Source organism: Sceloporus undulatus, chromosome 3 (genome assembly GCF_019175285.1).
Source record: "Sceloporus undulatus isolate JIND9_A2432 ecotype Alabama chromosome 3, SceUnd_v1.1, whole genome shotgun sequence".
Lineage (NCBI taxonomy): Eukaryota > Metazoa > Chordata > Lepidosauria > Squamata > Phrynosomatidae > Sceloporus > Sceloporus undulatus.
The window spans coordinates 27305912-27332573 of NC_056524.1; the positions used below are offsets into that span (position 1 = coordinate 27305912).

The following is a 26662-nucleotide window of genomic DNA, read 5'->3' on the forward strand; positions in this document are numbered from 1 at the left end:
GTCTGTATGGGGCCATAGGTTACATTTTGACTTTACTAGGTCCTCTTAGTATTCATACTAAGAGGAAAAGCAGGCAGGGATATATCCTCACATTATGAATTTGGCCCACAATGAATAGTTAGGCAACTAGTAACTCTAATTATTAACCTTTAGATTTCCCTTTTGGCTTAGCCTCTGCTCTTCCAGTCGTATCTGTTCTTCCAGAAATTCTTCAAATGTCTGTTTTCTCTCTGGAATAGTGGCAAGAATAGGCCTGTTTCAAGAGATACAGATTTAATTGTCAAATGCTGCCTATCATAATAAAACTAATGGCTTCATATCCTTAGCACTGATTTGTTTGTTTTATCTAAATAATATTTTACGTCTGCAACTTATATGTCCACATACATTCTTATTTTTATTTTATTTTATTTTAATGTCATCTTTCTCCCAACATGGACCCAAGGCAGCTCATAAAAGTATATTTGTAAATCTACTTTGTACATAAGAAGATTCCTGCTAGTTTTGTCAGAGATCTATTTAGTCCACTATCCTGTTTTCCACAGGAGCCAATCAGATATCAATGGGAAGCATGTAACAAGGTGTAACAGCAATAGGCTTCTCCTGATGCCATTTCCCAGCAACTCTTGTTCAGGGTCATGCTTTCCCCTGAACTAGTAGGCACTGCTAATATTATCTTACATTAATTGATCTAATCCGTGGCCATTACCCATATACCACACTAGCAAATTCACTAGTTCAGCTACATACTGTTAAGTATATCTTTATGAATCCCCCACCATTCAATTTTCTTTGATTACCCTAGGGTTGCAACATTATTTTATTTATTAATTTATTAAAACATGTATTTCTGATCCTTTATCATGAGATTTGAAAATGGTACACAGATACAACAAGCAATTTGAAACACAGATTAAAACAAGATTAAAACAAGAAAACAGGTTAAAACAAGAAAACAGATTAAACATGATAAAGGCATATTTAATATGATATCAAGTTAAAACAGCTTAAAAGGCTACAATAACAACCAGGTACATGTACATTTAAAGTAAATTAAGCCCCAAAGATTTTGTATAATGCCAAATCTTCATTCAATGCGAGATACAATCAATGTTGGAGCCAATCAGACCTTCAAAGGGAAGGCATTCCACAATGGGCTGCAACAGCTGAGAAGGTCCTCTCCCATGTCTTAGTACTATGAGAGAGAAAGAAAATTTCTTGCTAGCACTACTGAGTATTCTCAGCTCCTCAACATCAGGAACTACATACACATACAAGAGGAACACAAACATAGACTCTTCAGACTAGACCTAAATTCCATTCCCAGCTAAAATCAATTGCTGGATGGTAAATCAACATTTATGTATTATTATTATTATTATTATTATTATTATTATTATTATACTTTATTTATATAGTGCTGTAGATTTACACAGCGCTGTACATACAATCAATAAAACAGACAAAAAGAAACTTGCCTATGGCATATATTCTACATGTAAATGGTATCAGTTCAGTGGGCTTACTTTAGCTGGGATCAGCAATTGAATTTAGGCCAAAAAGTGCTACAGCAAGAATTGAGCAACCCAAATTTGGGAAAGAGCCACAGATTATTTATTAAAGTATTTCTATTCCACTCACTCCCAGGGTAGTATACTGTTTGTGTAAAATCAATACTATCAGGTTAAAACAATAATTCAAATAGACTAAAACACATTAAATGAGGTTTAAAAGATTAAAACCCCTGTGCATAGCATTTGAAGTAAATCAGTGAGGCCTGCAGACTTTAATGAATCGATTCCCCCCCCCCACTTAGTGCCTAAATGAAACTAGCATTAGGGCTAATCAGGGCTCCAAGGGGATGGCATTCTATAATTGTGGTGCCACAACTGAGAAGTCCCTCCTTGTATTCAATGCCCATGTTCTGTTCTTGTTTCTGCTGTTGAATATATTCAATAAATCTATAGAATAATATATATTAAATTCTTCTTACACAGATGTCTTAGGCTATAATTCTATACCCAGGGGAGTAGTCCTATTCATCCTACCAGTCAGGTCATTGACCATTTAGCCCAGTTTTGTCAACTCTTAACTGGCATTGGCTCTCCAAGGCTTCAGGCATGATCCTTTCTTAGCCGTACCTGGAGACTGCTGGCGGTTTCCCATTCAAAATACTAACCAAGCCTGAAGTGTGTTCAGAGTCATATGATGGTCTGCCTGGGAAATAAATCCTTACCTTTCCTCTGCATGAAGACTGTCCAGACACTTCCCTTCAGTAAGACTTTTGGAAGACTCTACATATACTTTGCCTTTACAAATATCATCATCATTTTCACATCCCAAAAGACTTTGCTCTGGGGACAGATTACTTCGTCCTGCACAGTAAATAGAAATGTTCGGTTTTCCCCAAGTGACATGAGGATTTAAATAGATAAAGTTCTTCTTCATTTAGATGTAAGGTTTGCTTCGATCAAGTTCCAATACAAGATAAGGCTATCTAGAATGATCTCTTCACAGCACAGCAAAACAGTTGCCCACCACACCAAAATTTACCAATTCACACAATTACTGAAGGTTAACACCACTCTTCATCCAAAAAGGTTTTCAGGGCAGATCAATAAGAAACAAAACTGTCCCTTCCCACAGTCTTACCATCTAAGAAACAGCGCAAAAGGAAAAAGGGAGAGTAAATGAAACAGGTGTGATTCCCCATCACTTTAATTGCCTTTTGTCAGTTAACCCATATCAAGCTGGAGTTCCTTTCTGTAAACAATAGGGTTGCTCAGTAGTCAGGTTCATTACAACATTCCCTCCTCTGTTAAAACTTGGAATTTCAATGTATTTATAATGGAATAATAAGTATACAGTTTTAATTTTGCTATTCTTTCTTGCTATTTATTAAACCAACTTTTAAACATACAGTACATACACATTGAGGGGAATATCATTATCTCAAACAGACTTTATCTAAAAAATTTCATGCCCTTTGGGAAAGATCCTTGCATTACATCTCAGTCTAGGCACATTCTTAGAGGTTTACAATATCTAAGCACTTGGCTTCTCTTTTATCTGCCAAAAAAATTATAACATCTCAAGACAGGGAGTTACATATATTTACGTTAATCAGCACTAAGTTTGGTCATGTCTAAACACCTGACCTCGACATGACATGACATGACATGACATTATTTATGTAAGAAACACATTCTATATAGTCTAATAAGCCACCCAGGAAGGAGTAGTTGTTTTTCTGTTACTAGTGACATGCAATGCGCATCATAGGTACAGTATAGCAAAAACTACATGAAACTGTTGTTGGAAGCAATCATAAGACTACTGGATTTCTATCTGCTTATGGTGGCTTTTAATTTGTGTCTGAGGTCCTCTTCAGTTTTGCTGTTGTTGTGTGCCTTTACATCTCTGACTTAAGGTGAACCTATCATGGGGTTTTCTTGCTAGAATTTGTTGGGGGGGGGGGGGGGTGCCATTGCCTTCCTCTTAGGCTAAGAGAGTGTGTCTTGCCAAGGTCACCCAATGGTTTCCATGGCCAAGCAGGGATTGAATCCTGTTCTCCAGAGTCATAGCCCCAACACTCGAACCACTACACCACACTACTCTTGCCAAATAGTTTACTAGACTTTTATTTATCTTATCTATCCAGTTAAATTTGTTGGCTCAACAAAGGGGCCAAGAATAAGCGAATTTTCATTTGTCTTTCTGCCAGACTTTCCTTATTTGTCTTTGTTGTTATTCTGTACCTAATTATCTTTCACGAAGCAAAGATGAGTTTAACTGAGCTATCAAAACCAGGCACCATCATATGACTTTAGTAATTATGATGTTGATTGTAGCTGGCTAGCTTCTCGACTTTTTGCATACACATTGCAGCTTTATTGTTCCCAGAGGGGCGGGATACAAATAAATTTTATTATTATTATTATTATTATTATTATTATTATTAGAAGGAAGATACAATAATATCCTCTATGATTAGGGTTGCCATAACCTGGCTGGAACCGGGATTATCCCGGTTTTGGCGGCCCCGGGCCCCTCCTGTTCCGGGTGCCGCCAAAAACCGGGACAACCCCGGTTGCAGTGCTTGACCGCGCTGCCCTCCTCCTCCACCGCACGGAGGAGAAAGAGGAGGGCCGCATGGCCTGTGGCGGAGGAGGCGAAGGGGGAAGCCCCATGCCACCCTCCCCGCCTGGCCCCGCGCCGCCCTCCCTGCCTCCCCACGCGGCCCCGCACCACCCACCTCCTTCTCCTCTGCCTCCTCTGCCCCGCCCCCAGGCCGCGCAGTGCATGGAGGAGGGGGGAGGAGGAGGAGGAAGAAGAAGACGGTTGAGCAGAAGGAGGAGGAGGAGGAAGAGGAGGGAGCAGAAAGAGGAGGAAGAGGGGGAGCAGGAGGAGGAGGAAGAGGGGGGAGCAGAAGGAGGAGGAGGAGGAGGAAGAGGAGGAGGGGGAGCAGAAGGAGGAGGTGGTGAGTGGCCAGAGGCCTCAAGGTGGGTTTTTTTTTGGGGGGTTGCTTTTAATGCTAACAAGTCTCCCTTGTTTTGACAGTGATAGTGTGATGATGATGATGATGATGATGATGATATGAGTCAGGTTGAGAGGCATGCAGGCACTGTTTCAGAAGCCAAGAGTGTCACCTTCCAAAGTGGGTGCTTTTAATGCTAACAAGTCTGCCTTGCTTTGACAATGATAGTGCGATGATGATGATGATGATGATGATGATGATGATGATGATGATGATATGAGTCAGCTTGAGAGGCATGCAGGCACTATTTCAGAAGCCGAGAGAGTGTCACCTTCCAAAGTGCCTTTTCTGTGTGTTTTTGGTTCTGAGGTGTGGTCAATGTAAATTGCTGTGATTTTTACAAACTCATGCGCAGTGAAGAAAAACCAAAGTCCCTTAACCAAGTACACACTTCTGAGAAGTACACTTGGTGCAAGAACTGTGAAACCACCTTGATATGTTCAATATGCATAGCCATGTTAAACCATGCTAAGTGTTAAACCCAAGGGGTTTGGTTATGGAATAAGCCTCTGAAATATACAAGAGGCCATGTTAAGTAAAGCCATGTTCAATGCCCAAATGTGCTGTTGTGTGCATTTTGGAATGGAGGTTGGGGGTGTTTGGCCAGAAAGGGAAGTACATTTCTGCCATCTGTCTAGGAATAATGCCAAAATGTCCTCCATTTTGATCATGCCTAAGAAACACGCATTTATATTAACATTTTTTAAAAATCATCAATTTTTTCCGCGTGCCCTCCATTTTAAAAAAATGTATCCTACATTTGAAAATGTTGTCCTACATTTGTCCTGGTTTGGAGGTCCTGACTTATGGCAACCCTAACTATGATGCACGCACATGCCCTTGTGGAGCTGGCACAGTGGCGAACGTAGGTCATGTATTGTTGCACTGCCCTTTTTATTATGGTTACCATCACTTTTTTATTTATCCAATTCTTAGTCGTTTTCCTGAAAGAACATTTGCCCATCAATAACAACAAGGTTGGCCAGTTTCTGTGCAGAAGCAATGGTCTGTTGACATAAATTTGTATTTTAATATTTTATAATATACCTTAGTTTGTTTAAATTTTATAATGCTTTTATACTTTTTAAATGATTTTATATCTTTAAAATTTACTTTTTTCTTTTTAATATAAGTTTTATAATTGAATTCTTAACTAATATTACTTACTCCTATAATTTGATGATTTATTGTGATGTCTGTTGATTGATGTTTATTTGATGTTTGATTGGTTGATCATAATAAATTGACTGCATACACATTGGCTTACCTCTGTTATCTCATGTTTATAGTTAACTGGAGCATTATGCCCAGACAGCAGCAGAACACAATTACTTTAATTACATCTGACACTTTTAACCCTGTACAGTCACAATACAGTGACAGCGTATATTTACTTTAACTTTAACATATTTTACTATTAATAACTGACTTCAGGGCCAGAAATTGACAAAAAATGTAGGTCCAGCACATAACAGAGGGAAGAAAATAAACAACTTTAAGGCATCATGTTTTAAAATTACAAGGGCTGCATCCGCACTGCAGAAATAATCTGCCGCTCCAGTGCAACAACCAACTACAATTCCCACAATTCAATAGTATTGAGCCACAGCAGTTCAAGTGGTATCAAACTGGATTATTTCTGTAGTGTGGATGCAGCCAAGGTGATATTAGTTAATACTTTTGACTATATTGTAATTATCCAGTCTCTTTCTTCAAACCAACATTTTCCAGATGAATGAATTACCTATCTTGCTTTTCTTTGCAAATTCATAATTATTGAAGTTATATTTCAGTGGAAACTAAGGCCCAAAACAAATGAACCAAAAGGAGCTACTTCCAGATGCTTTGGGGCATGGTATTCAGATGCCAGACACCAATGAAGTGTCCGGAAGCCGCTCCGAGGTTGCCAAAGGCAGCCTGAAACCATTGGGAAAATGAGCAGTGAAGAATTGCTCCTGCCAGTAAACTGCTTTCAGAGCAGATTATGGCCTGATCCTTGCCGCCCATCTGTTTTGCTCCTAATATTTGCCCACACTTCAGACAGGAGACCCACTAAAATACAGAATGCTAAATTTATGCAACTGTATTTTAAATATCAATACACTTGCAAAAATGTGATGTAGCTCAGTAACTGAAACTACAAAACTAGGAAGACATAGACAGCATCTGCATGAAGAAACAATGCAGCTTGATAAAGCTTTAGCCATTATGACTCCATCTTACGAAATTCTGGGATCTGTTGTTTGTTGTGGCATCAAATCTCTCTCACAGAGAAGGCTAAACTACAAATCCCAGAATTACAAATCCCAGAATTCTGAAGCATTGAGGGTGGCAGTTAAAGCGGTGTCTAGCTGCATTATATCTGCAGTGCAGATGCAGGCTGAGGATCAGAACTTGGTCGTAAACCTACTAAATGGTCTTAAACAAGGCATTGATTCTGTTAGTTTCAATCCACCCTCCTCTTCATCCCGCATGCAATAGTTGCCAGTGGACCATTCTGAAAGTTGTAATCAAAAAGAGTGATAGTTCCAAGCTCTGACCTGTGGTAGCACTTAGCTGCCCTTCAGAGCTTCAGTAACAGGTCTCCTGAACTTCCTCATAATCAGAAAAAAAGGCTGACCTCACACCAGAATAGTGGGGGGGGGGGGACCCTAACTTTTTTTTCCTGGACCCTGCATCCTTACAACATCCCTCTAAGATAAGTCAGTATTTATAGCAAAGATATTCTTAGTTAATTTAGATGTACGTTTTACCTGTAATAGCATTTTGGTCTTCAATCTCCAAATCATCCTGTACTTTGAAAGGCATGTCTAAGGACTCCTTTTCAGACAGGCTTCCTTTCAATACTTGGCCATTTTTGAACTTCTCAAGAGAATCCCTTTGTTCAACAGGAGAAGAAATATAAGCAGCACTGTCTAAATGAGCACTGTCATCATGGCAACGCGGTGAAAGATATGGCATGGGGGACAAACGAGGTGGCTGAATGTATCTTTGATTCATACCATCTTCTGTTACAGCAAAACCTTAGAGTTAAAACACAGAACCATGACAGAAGGTATCAGTATCCTATCGGTAGAGAAAACAGCAGAAAGCATATGGTTTTCGCTACCACTATGCACTCTGCTTTTTATACTATTATTAAAACTATAATAAAGGAAAAAAATGAATGGCAAAGCAAAACTGTGGATGAGAGTCTGGCATGTTCATTGCAAATCTTGTCACAATTTGTTTACTTTAAATTTGACCAAAAAGCTCTTCAGAGTAAGAAAGTCATTTCTTAGTAGTCAAGTTCAGTATTGTCATATCACATCCCTTTTTAGAACAAGTCTACACAGGTTGTGACTGACTGATGGAGCTTACAAAGATTATTTTTAGATTACAACTCCCACTTAACATGTTGGCTAGGGGATTCTGAGGATCTGAGTCCAAACTCATAGAGCTAAATAAATCCGAACAGCCACATAAAATGGTCCTCTTGTCTTTGCTGCCTGCCTGCCTGCCTGCTTTCCACCAAAAATTGGGACTCAAGGAGGCATACGTTTTTTAAAAATGAGAATGAGTGTGCATCAAGTTCACAGCAGGCAATAAATAATCTGTGGCTAGTGAGCTGAATTTTGCATGGAGGGTCTCACAACAAGTGTAATCTTCTTTTTAAAAAAACTAACCATTTCCCAGTACTCTCATAACATTAATGGCAATGCCTAAAATGCAACCTGAAAGTGCCAGTTGGTAGAATTTGTTATGCTTTGCAAGAGAACCATAAGCCTTAACAGAGGTAATGTGGACTTTCTCTATGATACTGGTGAATATAGTATTGTCCAACAGTGACATGCAGCCGTCAGGCTGTTTCTGTGGCCTTCAACCCCTTTGTACTGGAATAGATAGTTCTTCAATTATACATATATTTCAGGAGCCCTCCATACTATGCAACATTTTTTAAAAAATATCCTTCAAAACTTGAAATTTTAGTTCCACTTCTCTCCTCACTGAAGGGTAAAGCAATTAACTCCTAGACTTTAGGAAGTTGCCATCTCTGTTCTAAAGTCTGGTTATGTGCAAGCATATCAGTCCTATAACTGCTAATTTTCAAAATTTTAGAGAGGTTGGCAAAAGAAGTGCCATGTTAGGAAAATGTAATACAGAAAGTAGCCCCTGACACTGATATTAAGACTGACACACAATTTCCTGTCAAAATAATTATTTCATTGAGCAAATTTGTGGAATGTAGGACTCTGCTGATCTTAAACACAATGAATATTTGAAAAGGTGCATCTCACCAGTCTGCGTTTGCTGCTCGGAGACCATGGAAAGTAGTTTCTGTTGGTCCTCCATTAGTCTTTGAATTTGATCCATTTGTTGCCTTCTCAGTTGCTCTTGCTTGTGCTGTTGCAGTCCTTTGAGCTTTATGTGCATAAGAAGCCAAGGATATTCTTTAAAATTGCATTTAATCAGCATAGCACAATAAGAAAAACGTTACAGTAGAATTAGAATACATTGCAAGGCCACATTCAAATTTCTGGAAACTCAAATCAGCCACTGATGAAGACTTTATGTTGAAACGTGTTTGGCTGGTGACTATACTGGAGTGGAATCACAGGACATTCTGCCTGAAAACTGTATTGGAATATAACCACAGAACAGTCAAGTCTCTGGATACAGGCTTGGTTCTTCAATGACTTTTATAATTACAGCTCTTGATTATCATTTCGTATAGATCACAGGACCTCAGTCCTTATTTTATGTATTCAATGTTTCTTTTATGGATGTTGTAATTTTTATGCTATTTGATTTTGTTTTGTGATATGTAAATAGCAGATAAATACTTTGGATATCATCCATACAGATAGTGTTATTTTTCAAAAATACCTAATTCCCCCCCCCCCCTTTTTTTTATTTTTCTCCAAATTACATCGGAGGACAGTAGAACCTGTATTTCTCAAACTCCAATCCAATACACTAACCCCTGCAGCATGTGCACTTAGTAACCACTGATCCAAAACACACTGCAGAAATAATCCAGTTTGAGACCGCATTAACTGCCCTGACTCAATGCTAGGGCATTCTGGGAATTGTAGTTTTGTGAGACATTTAGCTTCCTCTGTCACAGAGCTTTGATTCCACAATAAACTACAATTCCCAGAGTTCCCTAGCATTGAGCCAGGACAATTAAAGCAGTCTCAAACTGGATTATCTTTGCAGTGTGTTTTGGACTATAGACAAGTTTTTTCCCCCTTACCTGCTCAAGTTTATGCAGAAGTAGATCCGTGCAACATTTCTCATCCAGAGTATCTAATTTACCACATTCAAGGCCTGTTTGCAAGGCTGTTGGTGGGTCTGGACTATCTTGAACCACAGGCATTATGTCCTTCTTAGCTAAAGAATTTGGGAATAAAATGTTGGATGTGTCCAACATATCCTCACAGGGACTGCTAAGTCTGAAGGCTTGTCCTTTGTGCAGAGAGTCTTCACTTAGAGAAGTGCTACTTGAGTTGTGGGGTGAATTAGTTGCAAGATCCAGTGAGGCATTTTCAAAACTGTTTGCTCTAGTGATTTTCAAATTAGGGAACATAGGATTTAGTATGACGCCAGCACGAGAAGCATCAGACATCCAGTGTGCTACTAAGTTCTCTTCCCAATTGAGATCTGCAGAGGTGGCCATCTGGAAAATGATGACCACAGTCTAATCTTCAGTAGTTTGTAGAGCGTGCAAAGCTCCAGAGACTTGATACCTGACTTTCAGGACCTGTGCAGTTAAATAAAATGATCAAGTTAATACACAAAATGCATCGTTTTTGTATAACAAAGATATTATAGATTCCTTTATTTTTGTTATTGTGTATCTTCAAGTCATCTTTGTCTTATGGAGACCAAAGGGGAATCTATCACCGGGTTTTCTTGGCAAAATTTGTTCAGAAAGGGTTTGCTCTTGCTTTCCTCTCAGGCTGAGAGACTGACTTTGAATTTCTATGGCTGAGAGGGGATTCCAACCCTGGTTTTCCAGAGTTGCAGTCTAGCAGTCAAACTATACCACGCTTGTTCTTTGATCCTTTGGGTATGGTTATATAAAATTATATCACATGGGGAATCATTTTATTCCCCCATGTTGAAAGGACAAATTAATATTGAAGTTAGCGGTGATTAAGGGTTGCTAGCCTTCCTGGTTAACTAGCATTGATTATCTTCAAGGAATCAGACATATTAGAGCTGCATCAGCTTTTGATACTCTCTCTATAGTCACACTTACCCTTTAGAAGTTTAGATCCATACAAAAGGTGGGAACCAACTGTGTCATGACAAAGAGGATATGACTATATAGGGCTACATTCAGCTCCAGAGCCTCAGCTTCTCCATCCCTGAATGATATGATCCTACTTCGTCTAAGGGACACAGAGCTATATACTGCACTAACTCCACTAAAGGGCAGAGTCACAAAATTTGTCATAACAGTTCACATGATGGAAGGGTCTATATTAATGAGATTCTTACCTGTTACATTCAGATCAAAGCTATCAAACCATAATAGCAATCCACAGCTTTCAAAAAAGGAGTCCAAGTAGCCTTAGACTAAATAGCATCCTGTAGCACCTGAGACTGGTCCAAAAAACACTGCAGAAATAATCCAGTCTGAGAGTGCTTTAACTGAGGGTTAAATCCTGGGAATTGTAGTTTATTGTGGCACCAGAGCTCAGAGACAGAGCAGGCTTAAATGTCTCACAAACTACAGTTCCCAGGATTCCTTAGCCTTGAGCCAAGGCAGTTAAAAGCGGTCTCAAACTGGATTATTTCTGCAGTGTGTTTTGGACCCCTGTCTACTTCCTCAGATGGATGGAGTGAAATGGTGCCCAGGAAGGACCTTTATTATTGGACTGTTTGAATAGCCATAGCAATGCAAATGTTGTGGGTGTGAACTTGTGGATATGGCAATGAGGTGGTAAGTTCAGTTTTAACTATGGCTGTTCACTAACAAGTCATATGGCTGTTCATACAGACTTATTGTAAAGGTCCTTATAATAATAATAAATAATAAAAGTTTATTTCTATCCCGCTTTTCCAATTCAGATCAAAGCGGCGTACAAATCCAGATAAAATTACAATAATCAATAAAACAGATAAAACAAGATATAAAACAGCATATAAAACTAATACTCGAGTAGCTGAGTAGGGGAATCCAGAAAAACATAGCCAGAGTCGTTACCAAATAGAGGGGGAAAACCAAAGTCACATCTCATGGGGGGAAAGCTTGGGAAAAGAAGAAGGTCTTGAGATTCTTCTTAAATAAGTCCAAAGATGTGGTGGAGCGGAGCTCATCAGGGAGATTATTCCATATTCTCGGGGCCGAGATTGAAAAGGCCCATTGCGAGGTCCTCACATAACGCGTAGTTGGGACCTCCAGCAAGTTTTTCCCTGCAGACCTGAGTGTGCGGGGCGAATTATATGGGGAGAGGCGATCCTCCAAGTACCCTGGGCCCATGCCTTTTAGGGCTTTATAGGTAATAACCAACACCTTGTATTGTACCCGGAAGCAAATAGGCAGCCAATGGAGATCTTTCAAAATAGGTGTTATATGGTCTGACCTGTAACCACCAGCGACCAATCTCGCTGCCATGTTTTGCACTATCTGCAGCTTCCGGGTTTGGTACAAGGGTTGCCCCATGTAGAGCGCATTACAGAAATCCAATCGAGAGGTTACCAGAGCGTGTACTACAGTTTCAAGGTCCCTTCGATCCAGGTAGGGTCACAGCTGGCGTATCAGCCAAAGCTGATAACAAGAGCTTCTGACTGTCGCATCCGGTTGAGATGTCAATTGGAGCGACGAGTCCAGAAGCATCCCCAGACTGCGAACTGAGTCCTTCAGGGGGAGCTTGACCCCATTTAGGACAGGTGGACAAATTCCACTACCTGGACCCGAGCAACACTTCCTGAGCAACACTTCACTCCATGCATCTGAGGAAGTAGCCCAAGGCTGCATTTGCACTGCAGAAATAATCCAGTCTGAGACAGCCTCAATTCTGGGAACACAGACACCTATGAGGAAATGCTCATTACATTAAATGCTGATTAAATCAAATCAAATATAATTAAACTGCTAGTTTAGACTGCTTAAACCGAGTCTAAGGGTGGAAAAGGCATTAAAACTTTTATTGTAAGGTTTTAAAACCCTGATTCTCCTTTATAGTCAGTTTAAAAATATAGGTTTTATTTCTGGGAGAAATGAAATGAATGAATGAAAGCTGCGTCTCGTTTGACCCCACTTTAATTGCCTTGGCTCCCTGCTATGGAATTCTGGGAAGTGAACTTTGCCATGGCTCAGCTAAAAGTGGTGTCAGACTGGATTGTTTCTGTTGAACACTCCAGGGAATTCTGGGTACTGTGGTTTTGGGAGACAGTTAGCCTTCCCTGCCAGAGAGAGCTCTGGTGCCACAACAAACTACACTTCCCAGAATTCCACAGCAGGGAGCCCTGGCAGTTCAAGTGGGTTCCAATCAGGTCCTGGGTAAAGAAGAATGGAGGAGCTGCTGGAGTGCCTCCTTTACTATGGCTCCACTTCCACTCCCTTCACCCTAAAGCCCTAATTCTCCCCAAAGGGACACAGAAAAGACCCCCGAATCCCGCTCTCAGGACTCACCTCCAGCCTCCCTCCGCAGAGGAACCAGGAGCATCCTTTACCTTTACAAACCTGCCGCCATCCTGCCAGCTCTCAGCGCCACAGGCTGAACAATGCCAGCCGCGGGGCGTTCTGGGAGCGGTAGTTCCTTGGGCGGAGATGGCTCTCCTCTATAGATAGGGCTAGTGGGCATCTAGAGACTACAGTTCCCAGGCGGCTGTGCAGGACCAGAGGAGGGCGTGGCCTAGGCGTCGTTGGGCCGCCGGCCTCAAAATGGATGACAGTTAAAGGGCGCGGTCAGTAGGGGGCGGGGCTGCTGAGGGCCTGAGAGAATAACTGTTGCTTAAACGTCCCAGAAGAAGAGACACACGTTCATAATAATAATAATAATAATACTATATTATATGTGTATGTATATTATAATATATTATATAATAATGAAATAATATATTACATATATAAATGTGTATATATATATATATATATACACAATTTTAGTATATTAGTATTATTTTATTATTCTATTGTTATTACATTTATTATATTATAATTAATATAATATATTATAATATTATATTATATTAATATTAATAATACAGTATATAACAATATAATAGTATACTAAAATAATAAAATATAATATTATATATAATATGATTAATAATATTACATTATTATAATAGCAAAATAATAATAATAATAATAATTTAATTATAAAATTAAAATAATAATAATAAATGCTATTCTATATGTGTATGTCTTACAGTGGGCCCTTGGTATCATCGCCTGGGGTTTGGTTCCAGGATCCCCCTTGGATACCAAAATCCGCGGATACTCAAGTCCCATCAATGCAATGGCATAGTCAATTGGTGTCTTATATAAATGGCAAAATCAAGTTCTGCTTATTGGAATATATATATATATATATATACACACACACATATATATGTGGAATATTTTCAAGCTGTGGATGCTTGAATCAGTAGATAAAAAAATATGTGGATATGAAAGGCGAACTGTATATATAAAATATATATAATATATAATAGTGTATGCTGTATATACACACACATGTATACTGTGTGTGTGTGTGTATACACACACACAGTATGTATGTGTGTGTGTATATATATATATATATATATATAATTTATAATTTATATTTTTATTTCTATTTCTACCTACGTTATTATTTTATATATTATTATTATATCCTCCACAAGATTATGAAACTGAATTAATATTTCATATTAATATTACACACACACATATATATATACATATACATATACATATGTATATAAATAAACAGCAGCTCAGCAGCAAAGGAACTTATTTCCTGTTGTGCGTCACGGGGCGCCCGCATCATTTCTCCCAGCAGTCGTCGTCGTCTCTTTGTTTCGCGGCTGGGCGGGTTTAGAGCCGTAATCGATCGGGGGGGAGGTCTTGCGTAGTTTACTGGAAGCACTGAGAGACTTCGACTGGAGCAAAGCAAAGCAAAGCAAAGCAGAGCAGCCTCCAGCAGCCTCGCCTTCAGTCCAAGAATCAGGAAGTGCCTCCAACAAGAAGAGCTGCAGTAAGACTGCCGTCAGGTAAGCAGCTTTATAGGGAGAGATCTGTGTCTCTAAGGTTTTAATGCAGCCTGTCAGATTGCCAGCTTTTCACTTTATTTGTTTACTTGTTCCACTTATAACCCGCCTTTCTCCCTGGAGGGAGCCCAAGGCGGCTCACAGATAATAATAACATTTAAAAAAACCTTTCAAACTGCAATAAAATTCAAAACAATATAAAATCATATGAAATCTACACAAGTGTATCTATCAGGGTGGTTTTATGGAGCAGGAGGGGTTTTTTAGTCTGTCTGTTGTCATTTGTGTGCCTTCAGGCCCTTTCCAACTTAATGGCAGCCCTAAGGCAAAATCATTGCCTATCATGGGGTTTTCTTGGCAGGTTTCTTCAGAGAGGGTTTGCCATTGCCATCCTCTGAGGCTGAGAGAGTGTGACTTACACAAAACCATGGATTTCCTGCATGGCAGGGGTTGGACTCAATGGCCCTTGCAGTCTCTTCCAACTCTGTGATTCAATGGTGTAGTGGTTTGAGTGCTGGACTACAACTCCGGGTAGCAGGGTTCGAATCCCTCCTTGGCCACGGAAGCTCACCTTGGGCAAGTCACACTTTCTCAGCCTCAGAAGATGGCAATGGCATTCATTCCCCTTTGGAGAACCTTGCCAAGAAAACCCTGTGAAAGGCCTTAAACGGTTGCCAAAGCAGCCGGAAGCGACTCAAAGGCACGCAACAACAATAAACTTGCATCAACTTAAAATGAAACAGATCCTCTTTGCAGCTTAACAGCGTTTAGTGACATTGAAAAGCAAAACCTGTTTACGAAAGGTGTGTCTGCTTCAGACAAAGGAAGTATCCCAGAAGAACAAGTATCTACAGACTTTATGGAGAAGCAAGAACACCATTGCCTAATTCACATGCCAGGGAATTGAAGATGATGATGAATTGATGTCCCAGCTTTTTTCCAGCTAGGGAGCTCTGGGGGGTTTACATTAATTAAATTGTAAATTAATCATTATTAATGTGCAAATTAGTAGTTATTTTAAAAGCAACCTAAATGCAGTATTTTAAAATCATTTAAAATTAATTAAAAGGCAGAATATAATGACAACGTAAAAACAACACTAACATCCCTTATATATGTAAAGAACCAATCTAAATCTGAATTGCTTTGCAGGATGACAGTTGCAATTTTTGCAAACTGTGCCTTCTTCCTGAGAGTGAAAAAACTCACCATTCAGGGAAAGAACAGACTGAAGAACTGCATTCGAGAAAACGATGGGCAAGTCAAATTTGTGTTAAACCAGGAGGTAAGTTTAATGTGAATTTCTGTGGCATAAATAAGGAGCATGGTGTGTATATTGCTGCAAAAAAGGCATCAAAGCCAAGAAAGGGGTGAACTATGAGAAGGAATTCCAACACATAGTCATGTTAGTCTGGAAAATCAGTACGCAAAAAGATCATGCAGCACCTTTGAGACTAAGTGAAAGATAGAAGTTGGTATCATGAGCTTTGGTAGACAGAACTGACTTCCTCAGATGCATGGGGAAGTAGGCTCAAGTGTATGAAAGCTCATGCTACCCACATCTGTCTTTCAGTTAGTCTGAAAGGTGCTGCAAGAGCCCTTTGCATATGAGAAAGAATGAAACTGAAATAGTAGAAGAAATGAGAAAATAATTTTCCATCTCCTCATGGTTGAAAGTAATAAATAGGGAACAGAGGTTGAAGCTGTTAATGATGGTACTAAATACGTTAATATTAAAGCATTATTTTAAAAGAAAGCATACAAATTAAAGCCTGAAATCCTTAAAATATTAAGTGAATTTTTTATTAATAATTTGTTACAGTAACTGCACATTTGTGATTTTTTTTGGGGGGGGGGGGGGATTGATCTACTAAAATACTCCCTGTTATTCCCCAAATGAACAAATTATTAATATAAAATTGTAGTAGTTTCTCAGATTTGATGTTGTTGATATTTTCCCATTTAAATGAGTATTCTAATAATTATTCAAAATGTTAATGAATTAGTGACATTAATTTATATTTTTATTCATTATGTCCAAGTTCTAGTAGGGATATCCACCAAAAACAAAGGGAAGAGGGAGGCGAGACTCTCTACCAATGATAAATTCTTATTTTTCTCACAGGAAAGTTGTTTTTGTAATAATAATAATAATAATAATAATAATAATAATAATAATATACTTTATTTGTATCCACTCTTCCGGAACGATCAAAGCGGTTCACAGAATCTTTAAAAAACACACATCATAAAATCACGCATCATAATGTATCTATACAATTAAATACCAATAAAAACCAAGGCAGCGTACAAAACAAATACAAACATGGAATCTATCAATCGCAGTTAGCCTTTCTATCAGAGGACACATTCTCTATAAAGAGTCCGGAGGATATGCTATCCGGAAGAGGTGGGTCTTTAAAGCCTTTTTGAAGGCATCCAATGTAGGATTCATCCGAAGCTCTTCTGGAAGTTTATTCCAGTACATTGGTGCAGCCGATGTAAATGCTCTCTGGTGAGTTGCTGCCAATCTCACCTTCGGATGTACTAGTAAATTTTTCCCTGATGTTCTGAGAGTGCAGGGTGGACTATATGGGGAGAGGCGTTCCCTCAAGTAACTCGGGCCCAAGCCATATAGGGCTTTATAGGTAATAACCAACACTTTGTATTGAGCCCGGAAGCTAATAGGTAGCCAGTGAAGAGATCTTAATACCGGTGTTATATGGTCTGACCTGGAAGTTCCAGTGACCAATCTGGCTGCAGCGTTTTGGACTAGCTGAAGCTTCCGAACCTGGTACAAAGGTAGCCCCATGTAGAGCGCATTACAGAAATCCAAGCGAGAGGTTACCAGTGCATGTACTATAGTTTCAAGGTCCTTTCAGTCCAGACAGGGATGCAGTTGTCATATCAGCCGAAGCTGGTACCAAGCACTCCTGGCCATCGCATCCACTTGAGATGATAACTGCAGAGATGAATCCAGGAGTACTCCCAAACTGCGAACTTTGTCCTTTAGGGGAAGTGTGACCCTGTCCAGGACTGGATGGCAAATTTCCCTGCCTGGACTTGGGGTACCTATCATAAGTACCTCTGTTTTCTCTGGATTCAGCTTGAGTTTGTTTTCCCTCATCCAGCCCATTACTGACTCCAGGCAAGCATCCAAAGGTGAGATGCCATCCTTAGTCACTGTATCAGTCGGAGACATGGAGAGGTAGATCTGGGTGTCATCAGCGTACTGATAACACCGCGCTCCATGTCTCCGGATTATCTGTCCCAGCAGCTTCATGTAAATATTAAATAGCATGGGGGACAGAATGGTGCCTTGAGCGACGCCCGATGTCATCTCTCTTTTACGAGAACAACTGTCCCCCAGCCTCACCATCTGGAATCTTCCCGAGAGGTAGGACCGGAACCACTGAAGCACAGTGCCCCCAATGCCTAACTCTCTCAGGCATTCCAGAAAGATACCATGGTTGATGGTATTGAAAGCCGCTGAGACTTCCAAAAGCACCAGCAGGGTCACACTTCCCCTGTCGATGCCCAGACGAAGATCATCGACTAAGGCAACCATGGCAGTCTCAACTCCGTATCCCGCTCTGAAGCCAGTTTGAAATGGGTCTAGATAATCAGTTTCATCCAAGACGGCTTGGAGTTGAAAGGCAACTGTCCTCTCGATCACCTTGCCCAAGAATGGTAATAAAGAGACCGGTCTATAATTACACATCTGCAGGGGATCAAGGGAGGGTTTCTTTAAAAGTGGTTTCACTATTGCCTGTTTTAAGGCCGATGGAAATATCCCCTCCTGAAGAGATGCATTAACTATACGATGTAATGAAGTTTTTATAGCATCTCCTCCCTGAACAGTCAGCCAAGAAGGGCAAGGATTGAGAGGACACATCGTCCTTTTCACGCTACCAAGGAGCTTGTCCACGTCCTCGGTATTTACAAACTCAAAACGATCCAGAATAACCTTGTTTCCAGAGTCACTGGATACCTCTACTATAGGTTCTGTCAAAAAAACCAGCGTCAAGATCCGCCCTTATCTGAGAGATTTTATTGGCAAAATAGTCATTAAATGCATCACAGCAGGCTATGGTTGGTTCAAGTAAAGGATTCAGAGTGGCTGGTAGTTGTGTTAATCCCCTGACCACCCTGAACAGCTCTGCTGGACGAGACTCTGCCGATGCAATCCGAGCAGCACAGAACAAATTCCATGCTGCATCGATTGCCACTCCGTAGGAACGTAACATGCTCTCATGGAGTGTCTTGTCAGATAAGTGCTGATGTTTCCGCCAGTAGCACTCTAGTCATTGCGCAACCCGCTTCATCTGGGGTAACTCTAGTGTATACCACGATTTTTTGTTTGGAGCGGGCTGGTAAGGACGCTCAGGAGCGATGCTGTCTATTACCCCGGTAAGGTTCTCATTCCAATTATTAACCAGGGTCTCGACAGGATCGCTATCGTTCCCAAACATAATCCCCTCTAGGGCATCTTGGAACTTTTTGGGTTCCATCAACCTTCGAGGGCGGACCATTTTAATAGGCCCTCCACCCCCGAGGGGTTTTTGAGTTGTGGCGTTCAGTCCAATCCTGACCAGGAAATGATCCGTCCATGACAGGGAGGAAATATCATTTACTTCTACCCACGGATGATCTCGGTCTGTACTAAAGACCACATCGAGTGTATTACCAGCATAATGTGTTGGGCCCTGGACCAATTGGGACAGGTCCATGGCTGTCATGGAATCCATGAACTGCCAAGCCGCACCTGTTAGATCTGATGAGCCGGCCTCAAAGGGGATGTTGAGTTCCCCCAGGACTAGAAGCCTGGGGGACTCCAACACCAGCTCCGAGACCAGCTGTGTTAGCTCGGCCAGGGAGTCTGTTAGGCTACGGGGTGGACGGTAGACCAACAGGATCCCCAGACTGTCCTTGGCCTTTAGGGTCAGGTAAATACACTCGATGTGTCTCAGTTTCGGAACCGGGTTCCTGGTTAAGGTGATATGGCTTTTGTGGATCACTGCCATGCCTCCCCCTCGCCCACTTTCCCTAACCTGCTCCTTCACTACATACCCAGCTGGGAGAGCTTTAGCCCAGGTCATACAACTATCCTCCCCCAGCCAGGTCTCTGTGATGCAAGCTAGGTTGGCGTTATTCCCATCTAGTAGGTCGTATATGATATGGGATTTGTTTTTCACCGACCTAGCATTACACAGGAGCAGAGTGAGGGTCTGTGGTATGTTTGGGACGATCCTTGGTTCTTTCGGGCTAACAGGGTGACTGGAAGGCGGGATAGATATTATTGTTATTATTATTATTATTATTTCTTAACCTGCCTCACCCCAAGGTTTGAGGCGGGATACAACATGGATTAAAACACATGAAACTACTTAAATACATTAAGGTAATAACATAAATATAGGAGATAATAAAATCATCCAGCGTAACATTAAAATACCCCAATTTAAAATTACAGTTAGCCCTCCACATTCACTGGGATTAGGGATGTAGGATCCCCATGAAAATAGGGAAACTGCAAATAAAAAAGCACTAATTTATTTTACCTGCAAGTACACCTCTCTAGGAATATCTAGGTCCTCCAGTGCAACTCTATGATTAACATTCAGCAGAAGTTCACCATAGAATCATGCTGGTGGACCTACAAATACCTAGAGAAGTGTTTTCTTTAGTGCTACCATGACTCTATGATCAACTTCTGATGGATTTGCACTGGAGGACCTAGACTTCCTAGAGAGAATATCTTACTAAAATCTGTGAATAACCAAAGTCGCAAAGCTCAAAGCCACAAATGTGGCGGGCCAACTGTAATAGTTTAAAATCGACTGAGTAAGCCTGCTGGAAGAGATAGGTTTTAAAATTTGTTTTAATTTCAGATAGCATATTTAGCTGTCAAACCTCTTCCGGCAGGTCATTCCACAGTCTAGGGATAGCTGATGAAAATATCCTCTGGGTGACAGTTGCTAGTCTTGTTCTGGCCGGTCAAAGAGGACCTGAGTTGACATAGTCACAACAATACAAGCTTGGATCTCAAAACTAAGTCCAGAAGTTTTACATGTATGATAGGGAATGTCCTAGCAGTAGAGATGCCAGAATGAGCATTCATCTGGCTGTGGCTGGTACTTTGGTTGGCACTTGGCTCAAAGGAACCAGGAGGACCAGCACCAGAGACGGTGGGGCAGAGGAATGGCTTGAGAGTACACACATTCTGTGAGATACTGTATATCCTTCAAGAGCAGTGTCTCACACATATACCCATGCACTCACAAGAATTATCTTTCCAAAAGGTAAGGGTATTTGCCACAAGTATAAAAGGCAGGGCTGAGAAACTGGGCTAAAGATAACCACTTTCTCTGAGCCAAATTGGTTTCTATTTTCTCCTGTGAATTTTTACAGCTTGTAAATATTATTTTGGTAGAAAACAAAACAATGCCTATTGTTTTTTGGGGGGGGGGCGCTGGTTCATAAAGGGGGGGGCATTGTTTCTGCGCAACTACACAATATGTTGATTGTGGCGGGATATAGACCGCCATATAGTACGTATTCTATACGTACTAGGGTTAGGAAGGGGCGGTGCTTCCGCACCCCCCTAACTCTAGTACGTATAGAATACGTACAACATGGCGGCGCCCCTTCCACATGGGGGCCGCCATGTTTACGTACTGGACGCATAGCGTCCAGACGTGTCGCGACGCCTATGATGTCGCGAATGCGCCAGCGGCGCCTCGCGACATCATAAAGGCGCCGCAAAAAGAAGCTCCAAAATGGAGCTTCTTTTTTGCTCCGTGCGGGAGCCGCGCGGTTTGGCTGCTGCAGCTCCCTCACGGAGCAAATGGCGCCGGCGGGAGACCGCCGCAAAGCGGCGGTCTATATCCCGCCTATGATGAGCAAGTCTGCACTATATAAATTGGATCCTAATGTTATGTTTAGTGCACTCATGTTGTCACTGATGATGCCGATGCACTCAGCTCAACCCATTTGAAGGCCATCCAGAAGTATCAGTTGCCTGTTGTCGATCCTGATTTCATATGGAACTCAGTCAAGGAAAGAAGCCTTTTACAGACTGATAACTATCAGCCACAAAAGATACTGATGCATAATACTGGTAAGTGAAGTTCTTGTGGATTATTGGCACTAATTTAGAAAGATAAAATATTTTTCATCTATGTAACAGGTACTATAACCCTTCTGCCAGCTTGTGGCTATTGTATCCCAGTTATGCAGTATACTTATTTATTTTATTCAAATTGATGGAAAAACAGTCAACATTTATTTGTTTAAAAATGTAAAACAAGAACACACATGTGTGTTCTGACTTGTTCTGTGGGGTAGGCTTCTTTACTATATCTCATATAGGCATGGGACTCTAAATGGTCTTTCAACCAGTTTTCTGATCAGTGTGGTGCCTACTCAGCTTTAGTAATGTTGCAACATCTCCTGATCCCCTTTATGAGCATCATGAAGATGCAAGACAGAACATGGTTAAAATAGGTACCAAAGACACAAATTTGTGGGTTCTGCTTGTCAGGTATATGTCTAATCTATCTCTCATTGAGCACCCCCCACTTTCAGTCAGTAAAGTGGGTACACTAAATGTGTGGAAGAAGGTAGTAGTATAATTAAGACAATTTACATTGGCCATGCTGGCTAGAGGACTGTGGGAGTCGGGGGCATTGCAGTTTAAAATATAACTTTTCTAAGCTTCAGGTTATAATAGGCCCTATCCTAACAGGCTAGTAACAGCAATTCTCTTCACCCTCTCCCTATGCTGTGCTTATGTTCCTAAAATGGCAGTACAGGTTGAGTATCTCTTATCTGAAATGTTTGGGACAAGAAGTATTTTGTATTTCAGATTTGTTTGGATTTTGGAATATTTGCTTATGCATAATGAGATCTCTTGGAGATGGAATTCAAGTCCAAACACAAAATTCATTTATGTTTCATATGCACCTTATATGCATAGCCTGAAAGTAATTCTATACAATATTTTTAATAATTTTGTGCATGAGTTTGTGTACACTGAACCATCAGAAAGCAAAGGTGTAGCTATCTCAACCACCCAAGAAGGTTTTGCATTTTGGAGCATTTCAGATAAGGCGTACTCTACTTGTATAGAAATTCCCTGAGATTTCCCTAACCAAAATCGCCTTGCAGATTCTGCCGGGCCGACCTTGTTGTTCTTGCTGGGCTGACCTTGTTGTCAGACATAGTAATATTTGGTGGCAAATGCTGGTGAATGTGTATGGACAGCACTGACAGACCCAACCACTGGCCAATCATCCTGAAGGTCCTCAGCTGTTTCCTCCTTTGCAGGATAGAATGACAGGTGTTACAAAGCCTGCACTGTTGCTCCTAAATTGGGGTTAACTTTGGATTTAGTGGAGAATTCTGTCCAATCACCAATATTGATGTAAAGCATCCATCTACCAGTCCAGTTGTCTTCTGCCAATGGATTGAAGAGACAACACCATTATATTCTTTCATCCAGACTGAAAAAATGTCTTTGGGTCAGCTTGGAAATTCTGAATATCTTTTTAGATTTTGAAATATATTGATTAGTTTTTATAACTTATAAAAGAGCTGGCAAGAGTAAAACAAATAACTATTCTCATGACAGTAGGTGTGAAGCAGAGCTTAGATCATGGAGACAACTATCAGGAGAGAAAGGATGCTACTGTGAAGAATGGCAAGAATGAGTCCTGTGACAGTGATAGCATGGATGGACTAAGGTAACTTATCTGAATTCTCTAACTTCTCATTTTGGTTCCACCATGCATGGCTTGAATACAGAACATCTCAGGTTTGACTCTTGGCACCTCTATTTAAATGCACTGTGGGGAATGTGTGCCCCCCCCCATCATTTTAAAAAATTTGTGACACAATTTGGGGGCAAAAGTTGTCCAAAAATAATGTTAAAAGACCCCCAACAAACAAAAGCGTGCAAAAAACCTTCCCAATCCTCTCCAACCCAGCCACTCCCCACCATCCCTTCTTTTCCTTCCATTTCCCCTCCAAAATAGTGATCAGAAGTGATACAACATTGTTCTTCTAAATTTTAAAAGAACCTGCTAGCTTTATGATGAGAAAAGGCTGTATTGTTAAGTAGACAGCCTTGGGCTATATGAACAGTTTGATTGTGTAAGGTAGGTTCTTTTATTCCTTGCCTTTCATAAGACACATTTGGTTAATATGGAAAAAGTTACTTTTTAGTTTCTTAGACCTGTTACAGACAGCCAAAATAAAGCTGCTTCGAGTAACTTTGGAGGTATGGTATTTCAATGATACATGCGTCCTAAGAGTCCAAAGGCCACGCCAAAGCCATGCTCCAGTCCTAAGGACTAGAGTGCAGCTTTGGTGAAGCTTCCAGACTCTTAGGATTCATGCATCATTGAAATACCATACCTCCAAAATGACTCGAAGCAGCTTTATTTTGGCTGTCTGTAACAGGCCTTAGTTCTTTTACGTAGTTGACAGTTGAAAATATCAGCTTCAGCTAGGCTTCCCTGGCTATGTATGAAGCTCACTTAATGGCTTCACATACTCTCAGCCCAATGTTTAATCATGAGACTGTTGTGAAAATAAAATGTGAAAGTTTCATTAATGCCATTCAGAGCTTCATGAAAAACCTGCATGTTTGAGCATTTGATCTTACTGTTGTTTGTTGAGAAACAAATTAAGGACCAAAGTACATAAGACTCTAAAACCATGTTGTTATTTTTTTAAAAAGTAGTAGGCATGAAAGAAGAGACTTTCATTGAGGTCATAATATACAGGGGAAAGGATTTAATACTTCTATCCTATGATAGTTATGAATGCTGTGAATAAAACCTCACCCACCCCAAGCACAACTATGGATATTAGGAAAACAGTTCTTGCTGGAGCCAGTAAGAGATTCCTCCCTAAAGGTCACAGTTGCAGATGAGGATATGATTTCAACTGGGATTTCAGCAGGGAAGAAAGAATTAAATCTGCCCTTGTAATCAGCAGACCAGATAAAAACTTGAGTCCCTTACACATGCAGAAAAAAAACACCTTACCCTTCTGTGGTTTCCAGCATCACAACCGATTTTGTTTGGTCTCTTAAATGATTATTCATTGCCTAGAGAGACTGTGACTCTAACCCATTAAGCTTTTGTTTTACATTCAGTAGGCTTGTTTGTGTTTAGTAGGAAAAGAAGAGTCAATTACTTTCCCTTTTTTACAGATGCTTTTCAAATAATGATGAAAATATTCCTTATTTTTCTGAAGATTTTGAGATTGCAAAATATGACATCCTTGAAAAGGTAATTACTGTTCTTCTGTGTTCAGGTAAAGTTTTGAGGCCTTATTTATCTGTGTATGGATTACTTTATGCACATCATAATTAGGCCTGCTGGTTTTACTTGTCATTAAATCACCATGGCGTCAGAAAAACCTTCAACAATCAGCGGCATTAGCAGAATTAAGTGGTAAAGCTCAGGCTGTGGGGTGGTGGTTGTATGAACAATACTCAAAGTATATCACATCAGGGATGAGGGTTCTGTTTCAGCTGTTCTAATAGTGTAGGTTAGCCATTATTTAGCACAGTGGTGGGCAATTTCTAAGGCCTGAAGAGCCACATTTGGGTCCCTGGAATCCGCCAGTAATATCAGCAGTGACCATCAGTTTTGCTACTGCTGCCACAATGCTATACAATGGGAATGCATTTATATTCCGTGTTTTTCCCCAGGTCACAGCACATGGCGAATATGTCATCATTGAACTTCAGTGCTTTCAACAACAATGTGATTACCCCTTCCGCATATATATACACTACAGTGTTCGGGATGGGAAGCAGGTAGGTTGTGATGGCTGTTGTGATCACACCTTAGTGTGCTTTACATTTGTTTATCTAGCTCAGTATTGTCTGTGCCAGGATTCAGCAATCTGTGATCTTCCAGATGCTGAATTACAACTCCAATCATCCATCCTTAGCAGCAGTTTTCACTCTGCTAAAGTAAAGCTGTGTATGTATGTGCATCCAAGTCACCTGTTGATTTATCACAACTGAATTTCATAGGATTTTCTTAGTCAAGGAACACTCAGGTGGTTTTGCCAGTTCCTTCTGCTGAAATATAGCCTACATCACCTGGTATTTGTTGATGGTCTCCCATTCGAGTACTAACCATGTCTGACCATACTTAGTTTCCAAGATCAGACAGGATCTGGTGCCAGAATAGATCCTGTTAAATAACCAAGTGCTTTCTTTTTTATTGTTGTTGCATTTTTATACTTTGTTCTTAGCTCCAAACACAAAGTATGCCAGCGAAAACATCTGAAAAAGCTAGAAGAATCTATGTGCTTTGCATTGAAGATCTGAAGAAGGAGGGTTTTCAGTTAAGGAAAGACTTTCCAAGTGAAGCAGAATACTTGGCTTCAGGAAAATTACAAGAGGTTAGTCTAATTTTGAACCCCTTTCTCTTTTTACTCATTTTGCTTAGTCTAAAGACCTCAAATGTGATGCTTCCTCCTGTGGTTCAGATAATTCATGGCCAATGAAGCTAAAATGGTGGTTGCTGTGCTAGTGACTCATTATTTTCAGTTTGCCAGAATCTGTTAAGGTCCCTGGTGAATCACCTAGTTGTGGTTGTGTGCCTTCATTTAATTTCTGACTTATTATGACCTAAAGGCAAACCTATCATGAGGTTTTCTTGGAAAGATATGTTCAGAGGAGGTTTGCCATTGCTTTCCTCTGAGGCTGAGTGGATATGACTTGCCCCAGGTCACCCAGGACCTTACCACACGGGGGCTTTTTGAGCGTCAGTTCGCATTGGCCAATGCGTATTCGCGTTATATAGCATTGGAGTTCCACACCTGTGAGCTCTGAATACGCATTGACCAATGCGATATAACGTGAATACGCTTTGGCCAATGCGTATTCACGGCTGGGTTCTGAAC

The 26662-nt window shown here is 40.5% G+C and overlaps 2 protein-coding genes across 5 annotated transcripts in view; one reads left to right on the forward strand and one right to left on the reverse strand.

Annotated features, from left to right (window-relative positions):
• CENPJ (centromere protein J) overlaps positions 1–13275 on the reverse strand; it is a 28269-nt gene extending 14994 nt beyond the window's left edge. For 2 of the 4 annotated variants that reach the window (XM_042459982.1, XM_042459984.1), the window contains exons 1-6: positions 13164–13275; positions 9774–10280; positions 8815–8938; positions 7291–7560; positions 2237–2375; positions 148–253 (exon numbers count right to left, since the gene is read on the reverse strand). In XM_042459982.1, coding sequence (XP_042315916.1) covers positions 148–253; positions 2237–2375; positions 7291–7560; positions 8815–8938; positions 9774–10196 — 1062 coding nt within the window. In that variant the 5' untranslated portion in view covers positions 10197–10280; positions 13164–13275. Of the gene's footprint in view, positions 1–147; positions 254–2236; positions 2376–7290; positions 7561–8814; positions 8939–9773; positions 10281–13163 lie in introns of those variants that run through there. The other 2 variants (XM_042459983.1, XM_042459985.1) reach the window with 2 other exon arrangements.
• A 1364-nt stretch (positions 13276–14639) lies between these two features.
• Positions 14640–26289, forward strand: LOC121925194 (protein mono-ADP-ribosyltransferase PARP4-like). The gene is made up of 8 exons (XM_042457039.1): positions 14640–14734; positions 15884–16016; positions 21677–21851; positions 23367–23475; positions 24951–25029; positions 25455–25562; positions 26009–26158; positions 26206–26289. Exons 2-8 carry the CDS (start codon positions 15885–15887, stop codon positions 26287–26289), a joined length of 837 nt encoding a protein of 278 aa, XP_042312973.1. The 5' UTR covers positions 14640–14734; position 15884.
• The last annotated feature ends 373 nt before the right edge of the window (positions 26290–26662 follow it).